Source organism: Trichomonascus vanleenenianus (genome assembly GCF_965637985.1).
Source record: "Trichomonascus vanleenenianus strain CLIB 3782 genome assembly, contig: TRVA0_013S, whole genome shotgun sequence".
Lineage (NCBI taxonomy): Eukaryota > Fungi > Ascomycota > Dipodascomycetes > Dipodascales > Trichomonascaceae > Blastobotrys > Blastobotrys vanleenenianus.
Genome location: NW_027481874.1, coordinates 142,597 through 154,138, shown reverse-complemented (window position 1 = coordinate 154,138; position 11,542 = coordinate 142,597). Strand labels below are relative to the sequence as shown.

General features: G+C 50.1%; 3 protein-coding genes across 3 annotated transcripts; 2 read left to right on the top strand and 1 right to left on the bottom strand.

The window, feature by feature from the left end:
• Window positions 1–117: 117 nt before the first annotated feature.
• DBP10 (ATP-dependent RNA helicase DBP10) lies at window positions 118–2,922 on the bottom strand (the record flags this gene model as incomplete). The annotated part of the gene is made up of 1 exon (XM_076684146.1): window positions 118–2,922. The coding sequence occupies one exon, from the start codon at window positions 2,920–2,922 to the stop codon at window positions 118–120; it is 2,805 nt and encodes a 934-aa protein (XP_076541621.1).
• A 1,783-nt stretch (window positions 2,923–4,705) lies between these two features.
• Window positions 4,706–5,611, top strand: CSH1 (glycosyltransferase family 32 protein; the record flags this gene model as incomplete). Its single annotated transcript, XM_076684145.1, has 1 exon — window positions 4,706–5,611. The coding sequence occupies one exon, from the start codon at window positions 4,706–4,708 to the stop codon at window positions 5,609–5,611; it is 906 nt and encodes a 301-aa protein (XP_076541620.1).
• Window positions 5,612–6,269: 658 nt separating this feature from the next.
• On the top strand, window positions 6,270–11,463 carry UTP10 (snoRNA-binding rRNA-processing protein UTP10; the record flags this gene model as incomplete). Its single annotated transcript, XM_076684144.1, has 2 exons — window positions 6,270–6,527; window positions 6,574–11,463. 2 exons carry the CDS (start codon window positions 6,270–6,272, stop codon window positions 11,461–11,463), a joined length of 5,148 nt encoding a protein of 1,715 aa, XP_076541619.1.
• Window positions 11,464–11,542: the final 79 nt, after the last annotated feature.

Here is an 11,542-nt window from a genome sequence, read left to right as displayed (position 1 = left end):
GCGCGGCTGATCGCCCACTACGTATTACCGGTAAACTGTATATTGAAGTTTAAGCTTATGAAATGCTTAGGATAGAGGAAAACATCATCATCGCAGTATAGTACAATATTCTATTGATCATTTCTTCTTCTTGGACATGGGCCGAGCATTCTTGTCCCTTCGCTTCTGCTTCAACGCACGCTGCTTTCGTACAGCCTCGGTGTCCAAGATGCCATTAGTAGTAGCAGCCTTGTTATTTCGCATACCCTTGACCTGGAGACCCTTCTCCATAGCCGTTGCAACCTTCTTCTTGCGGGCACCATAGTCGTCTCGTGCTTTATCAGCCATTTTAGGAGCAGTAATCTTGTTATGCTTGAACCTCCTGTTGGATTGAGACTTGGCACCATTGTTAATAGTTGACTCCATTGCACCAACGACCAGGTTTCCTGCCTTGTGCGCAGCCTTCCACTCGTCAAACTTGCCGGTTCGGAAGGAAGCAGGGATCTTGGTGCCGCCCTCACCTCGGATATACTTAACATTGTCAATGCCGTTGCTGTTGACGTACTTGCCCTTCTTGCTGTCCCATCGGATCATTTGCTTGGCCACCTGCTGTCGGCCCTCATCGTCGAGATCGAATGTCGCCGTTCGAGCCGACTCGACGAAGTCGCCATTAAGAGCGTATCCACGCTCGGAGGCAGCTTCGGCTGAGGTGAAGTGCGACATGTAGAAGCTCTCGTCCTTGAAGTCTCTCTTTCGCTTTTTCCTCTGTTGCCGTCGCTCTTCCTCCACCTGGTCCGCGTCCTGGAACACAGACTCGATGTCTCGTTCTGAAGCTGAAGTCAAGTCGGCAGTACCATTGCCCATTTCCTCATCAGAAACGTGACCTCTAGCGTCCTCGAGCTCCTGCTGAGACTTTTTGAGCTTCTTCTTCTCCTCAGCTCGAACCTGAATAGGGAGGAGCTGTTTTCGTCTTCGAGCCATGAGCTGGGCAACCTCTTTGCTCTGTGCTGTCTTTTTGAACTCAAACACAGTTTCCTTGGCCCCTTTTCGATTGGCAAGCTTTTCCAGCAGCTGCTGCTTGGCCTGCTCCATGCCCACCTTCGCTTCATCCTGGCTATTATTTTTCGTGAAAAGGAGATTCTGCTCGTCCCATCCATCCTGGGCCACTCCCTTGGCACGCTTTGCACTTTCTGCTGATGCAGCCTGTCGCGACTTTAGATACTGCTTCTCACCCTTGTCGGCCACAGAGAGCTGCTGCTTAAGATCGTAGTCGCGCGAAATAATATGCTCTATCTCTTCAGCCACATTCTCGACTTCGTCTCGGGGGAAGCCACCGAGCACAAGCCGTTCGGTAAACGGGTTGTTAACGGTATCCGCAGCAGCCTTGGCGTTCATTTTGCTGCCGAAAAGTAGTTTTCTGCCAATGAATACCTCGAGATCGAGCAAGTAGGGCAGCTCGTGTTGCTGAATCAGCGAGTAGGCCCAGCCTCTACGGCCTGCTCGAGCGGTTCGACCGACTCGATGCAGGAAGACCTTAGGGTTAGAGGGAATAGAGTAGTTAATAACGTTGGCGAGAATTGGGATATCGATACCTCGAGCTGCGACGTCGGTGACGACCAAGATATTCGTTACACCACTCCTGAACCGAAGTAGCTGCTGCTTTCGCGCAGACTGATCAAGAGTACCGTAGATATAAGATACCGCGTAGCCCATTTTCGTTAGCAGGAACTGGATGTACTCGACATGATGCTTTGTTGGCACGAAGACAATAGTCGAGTGCTCTGAGACCAGTTCGTTGGCTTTTGGAAGCTTTGGAAGCCTGTGTTTCTTCTTATTGTTCTTCTTGTTCTTGCTCTCTTCTTCGTTTTCGTCCTCGTCTTCACTGTCGATATATTTCTCGTTGAGATATTGCTTTTGTTCGTCGGTAGCCCCAGGCACCTTGATAACATCTTGTAGGAGATACCCAAGTGCCGCATCTCGTTCACGATCTTTGATAGCAAAGAATGCCATTTCGAGATTCTCGGAGATTTTTGTCTCTGCGTCCAATCGAACCAGGATAGGGTCCTGGAGACCGGCTTTGGCGAATTCGACGAGGGACTTGGGCAGAGTAGCCGAGAAGAGCAGCGTCTGGCGAGAAGTGGAGAGCGAGGCCAGAATCTCGTTAAGGTGGTCTGCGAACCCGAGTTCAAACAGTCTATCAGCCTCGTCAAATACGACGTACTCGATTGATTTAAGATCAAGCTGCATTTCGACCTTGAGATGCAGCAGTCGACCCGGGGTAGCGACTATGATATCTGGGTTGGACATCATATATCCAAACTGGTCCTGGAGGCTATCACCACCCATCAACAACACGGTTCTCAGGTCAGATCCGCGGGAAAAGGTCTTGATCACTTTCAAGGTCTGCTCGGCCAGCTCTCGATTGGGGGACAGGATCAGAGCACGAGCACCCACCTTGGCCGAGTGCACCTTGAGCCGCTCAAGCATAGGCAGGACAAACGCTGCCGTCTTACCACTACCGGTACGCGCCATACCGACTACATCCCTACCATCCAGCACAAATGGAATTGCCTTTCGCTGGATTGGCGTGGGTGTCTTGAAGCCCTTCTTAGCGATGTTGGTTTGGAGGATTTTTGAGAGCCCCAAGCCGCCGAACGTGCCAGAGGACTTCTTTTTTGTCAACTGAGGAGCCGCGAAGTAGCCGGCAATATTGTCTTCTTTACTGTCGTCATCTTCTAGCTCCATTCGCGGGAACGCTTTATCAGTCTTGGAATCTTTAGCTTTGGTGACGGCTTCGTCTTCGCCCTCGCCTTCGCCTTCGGAGGAGAGAATTTCGTCTTGGACATCTTCGTATCCGAATTCCTCCTGTCCCGATTCCTCGGAGGAATCCTCGTTAAACGCGAGGTTCTTGGTAATATCAAACTCCCCTTCACTGTCCGACATATTATGGTTGATTCATTGATCTGAAAAAGTTCTCCGATATCACTTTATCGCGCGGCTATCGATTTTTTTTTTTTTAATTTTCCATATAGCGTAATTAACTACACTCCGTTAAGGTATTAAATATTTTGGGAGGATGGAAATTCTGGGAAATTAGCTAAGGCTGCTCCATCGCCAAGCTGCTCCGCGCTTTCTTAGTCTTGATGCAGTAAAATGTAATGGGCTGGGCTGTCGACTCCACAGTACAATAGTGTAGCGAAAAAACTCATCAAATACCTATTACACACGATAAGAAACCAGTAATATTGAGTTACAACGTACCGAAAGAATATTAATCAATTTAACTACAGTGTAATTAAATCAGTAATATTGAGTAAATTAGCATCCTATAAATAAGGCGCCAAAGATAAAACGTCATCACAAGGAGCGTTTGCGATCATCACTCAATGTCAAAGATCCACACACACACTCAGCCCCCCACCTACGTAATAGCCCACAACGCCCGCAATATACTGTACGCCCCTCGCTCGCCTAATGCCAGCTCCAGCAACTTTGGCTGTATATTCTAACTACCTTAATGACGGAGAACTGAACACACATATCGTACTGATACGTAGCTCTTGAGCGGAGCACACAGTGTGAGACACATAATTTTTCACTGGGGCGCGGGCGCAAGCGTGAGGCCGAAAATTCTTTCGTTTCCTCTCCCAGAGAGGGCCACCTGCCTAAACGGGGAGGCGAGAGCCCCGGTGGTGCGCAGTCAATCGGCGGCCATCGGCCAACAGCTCGGCCAGCCGACTATTAATGGATAGTCCACGTACCCTCCTCCCTACTGTAGCACCGTATGAAACGATCCATGTTGCAATACCTACCCTATGTACTACCGATGGGCGCAGTAGCACAGTGTAACAGTTCACTGCTCACTTATACAATAGAGTATAGCAGACTAGACCAAACAAAGTACAGTAGTAGCACCCGTAGTTGAAGACAAAGTAGTACCTTAAAGCCTTGTCCTGAAGCTGCCCGCAGTAATCTTCCACTGCCTACGTAGAGCCTACATAAACGTGGGTAATGAGGAACCTGCATCGTCTGGTGAGGGTTGCTTTTTTGCACTGCCCTCATGGGTAAAAGGGGGGAAGCGGCTTACGGCGACCGTCTTCTTCCCCTGCAATCTCACTCATTCCCGCTGTGCCTCCTACCGCAAGCAGTGTGTTCACAAACGTCTTAATATCCTCTGCCTAAGTATCACACACAAAACCCGGTTCAGCTCCTCTTCGTTTTACCCGTGCGGCAGTTGTAAGACAGCGCTGGTCTTTTTCTCCTCCCTCTGGTTTGCGCGCAAAGCTTTTAAAAGTAGCGCGGGGCCTTTTTTTATTGGCATTTTTCCTATTGTTGAGATACTAGAACAGACGACCGAGGTCTTTTTTTCCTTGCATTCTATAACCCAGCTCGAGAGGACCAATTCGCCTTCAACAACAATACATTATTGTTGTTTTTTTTTTTAGCTCCGAGGTTAAACAGCTCAGGTTAAATCTCCAGTTGGCGGTACATTAATATTGGGACACTCAACGCACACACCACAATAATAGGAAAGGGGCTTATATTTCTCGCTTCCCCCTCCCCCCTTTACGTTTTTTTTTCTTCTCTCCCCCTCGACCTCAGCTTAAATAGAGCTGGTTCATACCAATTGCTACCGACTTAGAGGAGCGTGGTTAGAAGGAGTTCATCTGAATTTTTGAACGGTTATAGACCTTTTGGACTTTCGCCCCCTTTTTTTTTTGGTAGAATGAGAAGAGAACTAAGATGGCTGCTGGCAGTCAACGGGACAATCATCCTATTCCTGCTGTACCAGGTCTCTGATTTGCTGTCCCTGTTATATGACAACAGCGCTAGCGACACTCTGACGGTGGCGGATCTGGAGTCTGAAGGCCCGTCGCTCATCCCCAAGATCATTCACCAGACATACAAAACGGAGGCCATCCCCGAGATATGGAACCACACGCACGCGACCGTCGTGGACATGCACCCAGACTATCAGTACATTCTGTGGACCGATGAGTCGGCTCGCAACTTTGTCAAGGAGCACTACTCGTGGTTCCTGCCGACTTATGATGCATACCCATACCCCATAATGAGGGCGGACGTGATCCGTTACTTTGTGCTCTACCACTATGGCGGCATCTACATTGACCTCGACAACGGTGTTACTCAGAAGCTTGACCCGCTGACGAAGCAGCACGCGTGGCTTCGAAAAACCAAGCCGACCGGCGTCTCAAATGACCTAATGGGCTCGCGCCCCAAGCACCCGTTCTTCAAGAAGGTCATCGACAACCTCGAGAAGTACAACCGCAACTGGTTCGTTTCGTACATCACCATTATGTTCTCGACGGGCCCTCTGTTTGTGTCTGTCATTTGGAAGCAGTACAAGCGGTGGGGCATGCCAAAGGAGGACGTCGTTTCGATCTTGGTCAACAAGGACCCTACAAAGTTCTTCTTCACGGCCCAAGGTTCCTCATGGCATCTTGGTGATGCAAAGTTTATCATGCAGATGGGCAAGCACTGGGTGTTCTTCTTTTTCCTGGGCACCGCGCTTGTGCTGTCTATTCTCTATCTGCAATACCGCTTCTACCAGTGGCTCGGGCGCCGTCTATCAAAGTCCCGTTACGAACGACTCAACCAGGAGGTTGTTTAATATTTTTACCCTCTATCCTCCTTTTATTTATTGTTAACGAGAAATATGATGTTTTGGTGCTTTCATTTGTCAAGAGAAGAAGAAATAGAGCATTCTCGGGTGTATCGAAGGTCGATCCTCCTGCTGCATCACTGTGCGGCTCGTGCGGCGCTGGTAGCCGCGCGCGTGCATGCATACACCTTACGGTTAACCTATTAATGAACTGATTATTATAGCTTGCATGCAATGGCATTACTATTGATAATTCTTTTGAAGTACAAAATAACGAATAATGTGTAATCTTTCAACATTTTCAGCCGAAGAACGAATGGTGTGTAGTCTTGCAACATTTCCAGCTGTAGTGCTCGTTATCCGATGGATCGGTTGAGAACGAGAATAGACGTAATATTTTTTTGGCCCACGTTGCCTGTATATGGCCATCGATGAACGATCTATCGCTCAAATGACATCACAATCTCGACGCGAAGCGTCGCTAAGGGGGGTTTGGGGGACTGCCCCTCTCCCCCCCCCCCCCCCAACTTCATCATATGCTGGGCGTATACTGCTCCGGCGCTGGACGTCTGGCCAGCAAAAATAATATCGGGTGAAATAACTGATAGTGAAAAATTATTTATCGGCGAAAGATTTTGGATCTCAACGCTCTAAACCAGCTAACATCATGAGCCAGCTAGCGAATCAGTTGGCGGCGTTGGCTGCCAATAATGCCAGCGTTGTGCAGGATAAGAAGCGAAAGAAGAAGCTTCATACCGTTTCTCTGGTCTACGACCCCAAGGTGGCTGCGAATCAGACCTATGACGATATCTACATCGAGAGCATCGACGCCCTGCTGGAACTCGAGGCGCTTGATCCACGGTTCAAGGCGTTCGAAACCAGCCTGTTCTCGGACACCTCCAAAACTATCGATAGACTTGTCCAGGTAAGTAAGCATTCCAGGATGCGTTGAGTGGAGCTAACGGAGATAGACCAAAGAGCAGAATGATATGCTCGACAAGGCAATTGAGAACTTCCTGTCTCTCATTGCCCCCAGAATTAAGCTGAGGCCAGCCCTGAGAGCCCTTGAATGGCTTGTGCGAAGATTCCAGGTGCAGACGTATAACACAGAGTTGCTTCTCCTGACATTCCTGCCGTACTACTCGTCGGAGGTGTTTGTGCGAATGCTGGACGTCTGCCCCGAGGATAAGCTGGGCATTTTCTCATTCTTGGCCCAGTCGAAGAAGACCATGCACCCGCCGTCGAGGAATTTGATGGTGCGAGCGTTGTCTTCGAATGCCCAGCTGTTCGAGTTCGTCGCTTCGCACATCGTCAGAGTCATCCAGCACCATCGAGAGTACCACGCACTGTTGGCGTTCTGGTCCTCTACTACGATCTGGTCCCTGGTTTCGCTCAAGGAAGCTGCTACTCCGGCTGACGATATCGTGTCTAAGGTGCTGCCGCATGTGTCTGTTGCCCTTCCTCTTAAGAAACAGCCAGAGGCCCAGATTGCTGCGTACATGATCCTGGCCGTCTTGCAGTCCCAGTGCGACCTCTCTTTGGAGGTGCGAACTGCTGCTATTCACACAATCAGCCGGAACTGGTCTGCTGGAAGCTTCAAGGCGGGTTTGGCGTGCATTACTCAGCTCGTTTCGGAGGACGACGAGCTCGATGCCAAAACTTGGAATACCATTAACAACATCACTGTCTCCGAGGAGTCCATCGACGCCGAACTCATCGATCTCGCTGGCAGGTACAATATCGCGCGATTTTTGGTCGCGTGGTCCCGAGCCATGTTCAACCAAGAGAGTGACTCGTCCATTTCGAGCATCGTCAAGGTAATCAAAGGTACTACCATTCCATCGGGCTTTAAATTCATGATCGCCGTTGGCGCCCTGGAACGAGCCTCTGCTCCAACCTCGACGGAGCAGAAGAATGCCCTCGTTCAGCTGTTTGAGTACTGGTTCGCCTCTTCGCCTCAGGTTATCAAGTCTGCTATGGCCGATAAGAAGATCTCTGTTGATGAGCTTGAGTTGGCTCTTCAGTCATCTATTAATGGCGTGTCTGCGGAGCCGGTCGTCAATGGTGGCGACGGTGACGTTGATATGGCTGAGGCTGACACAGAGACGACCACTCCTGAGGCCAAGATCAACAAGAAGGCCCTGGCCTCTGCTGTTGAATCGGTCAGCTCCAAGACTGACTCATTCTTGGTTGAATCCACCGAGGAACTAACCCAGTTGGCAGGCATCTTCTCGCAGTCGGCTCTCGCCAAGTCGCACTCTCTACTGGCGAAGATTGACTCCAAGATCTCCTTCCTGGCGCGAGTCTGGTCAAGCGCATATCCACTGGCAGCGCGATCGTTTGCCCTGTCGAGCGTCGTCAAGCTCATTGAAGAGACTAATAACACTGACTTCCAAGCACTCATTCCGACCCTTCTCTCGGCACTCGGCGATGAATCGGAGCGAATCCGAAGACTCGCCGGCGTTGTCCTGGACACCCTTCAGAAGAAGTACGCCAAGGGATTCAAGAAGCCTGCTATCTGGGCTATGGAGACAGTTTATGGCACCGAGGCTTCCTTTAACGTCAAGTTTGCCACTACCGAGCAGATCAAGACTATGCTTACTGAGTACATCTGCGCAGAAATGTCGCACTGTGTCATGGATCCAGAGTACATTGTACGAGTCATCATCAAGATCTTCGACTCTGGCAAGAAGCTTGGCGACCCGATCTGGGCTTACTTGGCCAGCCATGCCTTGTCCGTTCCTCTACCACAGCTCAAGACTGCGCTCTTGAAGATGGTCAACGCGAGAAACGGCAAGAGCGATTTGCGTCTGTTCGCTCCCTTGCTTGATACGTGGATTGAACAGCGGTCCCAGTGGCAGGCTTTGTGCGCTGAGGAGCGAGCCGACTTTGGCGCTCTGGAGCAGCAGGTCGTTGCTATTGTGACTACTGGCGATAAGCAGGCACTCGGCTTTATTGAGACCTGCATTCAGGGCGACGCCGAGCTTGCCCAGGTGGCCGGTGCCCAGCTCACCAAAAACTGGTCGCATATGCGTGCCGATTCCCAGCTGTCCATCACCAAGGTCCTTATCGACTCCGCCCTCAATGAGTCTGTTCCATACGACACCCTCTCTGTTCTTCATGCTGTCAAGCTTAGCGTCAATCACTTTGTTTCTCTGCTGCGAGATTGTCAGCTGACCGCCAACGAGGAAGAGAGCGTGAAGAAGCGACGCCGACGATCGAGTGCCAATTCTTCTGTGGACAATAAGATAGCTGGTATCGCCGAGAGACACATTAGAAAGCTTAGTGTGGTTCTCGAGCTTCTCGAACGAAGCGAAGATCTTGGCAGTGTCGAGCTCCTCACTCAATTGTTCAATATCCTTGCCGATGTGCTGCTCATTCCTGATTTACCAGTTGAGTTCACGCTTCAGGCTATCGCCAACTGCATGATCAATGTGGTGGTTTCGTTGAAGCAGAAGAACCAGGTGGGTCTGGACTCCAACGCCAACCGAATCGATCTCATTGTCAACTGTATTCGAGGTACCAGCTCGCCACAAGTGCAGAACCGATTTTTGTTGTTGGTGTCGCATCTGGCCACACTTGACCGTGAAATGGTTCTCCATGGCGTTATGCCAATCTTCACCTTTATGGGTGCCAACACCTTGCGACAGGATGATGAGTTCTCTGCCCACGTCATCCAGCAGACCATTGCCAACGTGGTACCATCTCTGTTCCATGACAACGCTGGCAAGGTTGAGGACCTGGATGTTCTTCTCAAGTCCTTCGTGACTGCATTCCCACACATTCCACGGCACCGACGAGTCAAAATGTTCACCACTCTGGTCAACACTCTCGGCGTTGAGACCAGCTATTACCGATTTTTGATTCTTGTTGGCGCTAAGTACCACGATGCCAGAAAGCGACGACGACAGCAGGAGGCATATGCCTTTGTCCAATTCTTTGACGCATTTGCACGAACATTCACTCCGTTCGAGCGGGTCCATGCTATCCTGCAGTACCTGGAGGTTGTTGATACAATTCCGCTTTCCCCAACCGAGGAGGAAATTGCCTTAGTCAATGCTGCTAACGCCTCGAAGCAGGACCTCATTCAGCTGAAGATCAACCTCTACTCGTTTGTTACTGAGATTATTACCGATATCCTCAAGCAACAGAACCAGACTATTGATGAGCTTGAAGAGTGCTCGCTCATTATTCAGAACCTCCTCACTGCGCGATCACAGCTCGGGGGCGTTTCCAAGGAGCTGGATGAGGCTGTGTTCTCGCTGCTCGGCAAGATTTTGGAGCTTCTTACTATCGACAAGTTCGTGGTGGTTGTTGGTAAACTGGTTGATTCTCCGGCTGATGCCAGTGTTAAGATGCACGCTCTCAAGCTGATCAAGAGCAAGTTCGATCTCGAGCTCGCTAGCGACGAGACTGCTTCTCGGGCCGCCGTGGACGCTGTCAACATTCTCAAGAAGACGATTGGAGTGGTTGGCGAGCAAGACGCTGATATGAGTGAGCTTTGCCTCGACTGCTTGGACATCGTCGTGTCCAAGTTCGGCCACAACATGGCTGTCGACGCTGTCGTGTCGCTGCTCGATCTCTCAGTTGCTGGCATCAAGAGCTCATCTATTGGCGTGTACGTCACATCTGTAGCTCTGTCCAACACGGTGTGCTCTATTGTCGGCGCTAGAATGGTCGGCTACTTTGCCAAGATTATTCCTCCAGTCTTGTCGCGAACTACTGAGGCAATTGAGGCAGGCGGCGACAGCGGCGAGGGCAAGAGCGTGCAGCTGGCAATGTTCGGTCTCGTCGGTGGGTTCATCAAGAGAATCCCTGCGTTTATGACCACTTCCCTGCCGAGCATTCTTGAAAAGGTTATGAAATCCACTGTTGACTACGAGTCTCAACAGAAGGTGCTGGATGCTATTGTCTATGGTATGGATACCAAGTCCGTGGTCAACAGTCTCAGCGGAGCCTGGAAGCATGCCAAGGATTTTGATTCCATCTCATTGTTCATTGAGGCCATGGACAAGGCAGTTGACCGGGCTAGCAAGAAGGATATCGCTGTTCACGGACCAGCACTTGTGTCGTGGTTGCTCACTGCGTTCCAACTGCGGGGCAGCGGCAAGTTTGATACTAACGACATCAACCGAATTGAGCACAAGTTGGTTCACTCAGGCATTGCCATTGTCATGAAACTCAACGATAAAAAGTTCCGACCATTGTTTGTTCGAATGGTTCGATGGGCCATTGATGGCGAAGGTGCTGTGGGCATTGATGCAACCAGCCGAAGAATTGTGTTCTGGAAGTTCCTCGGCAAGCTGCTCAACTCGCTCAAGAGCATTGTTACTAACTACTATGGCTACCTTGTGGATGCTGTGTGCGACATCTTGGCTACAACCGAGAGCGAGTCTCTCCGCCGACTTGTCCTGTCTTCGCTGATTACTTCATTCCAGTACGATCAGGACGAATTCTGGCATGCCCAGGCTCGATTCGATAAGATATCCAAGGCTCTGCTGGCCCAGATCCCATTGCCAGACATTAACTCGACCTTGGGCAATGTTTTGGTGAAGGCTATTACTAACCTTGCCGAGCTCTGCTCTTCGCCAGATACCAACAAGCAGCTTAATGACGGTCTTTCGGTTTATCTCAAGGAGAACAACACTTCCACCGCTAAGATCTGGGCGATCAGAACTCTTAAGGGATTGTATGGTTCGTCCTTGGGTGAAGAGTGGGTTTCGATGCTGCCTCAGCTTGTTCCATTGATTGCTGAATTGTTGGAGGATGAGGATGAGAAGGTGGAGAATGAAGTTAGACGCGAGTTGGTTCCTGTTGTTGAGGACGTCCTGGGTGAGGATTTGGATAGATACTTGTCCTAAAAAAATGTATAGCGTTATATGCTTTTTAGCACTTTTAATTGATAATAACAAACCATTACCCTTTTATTCATATCCAAAT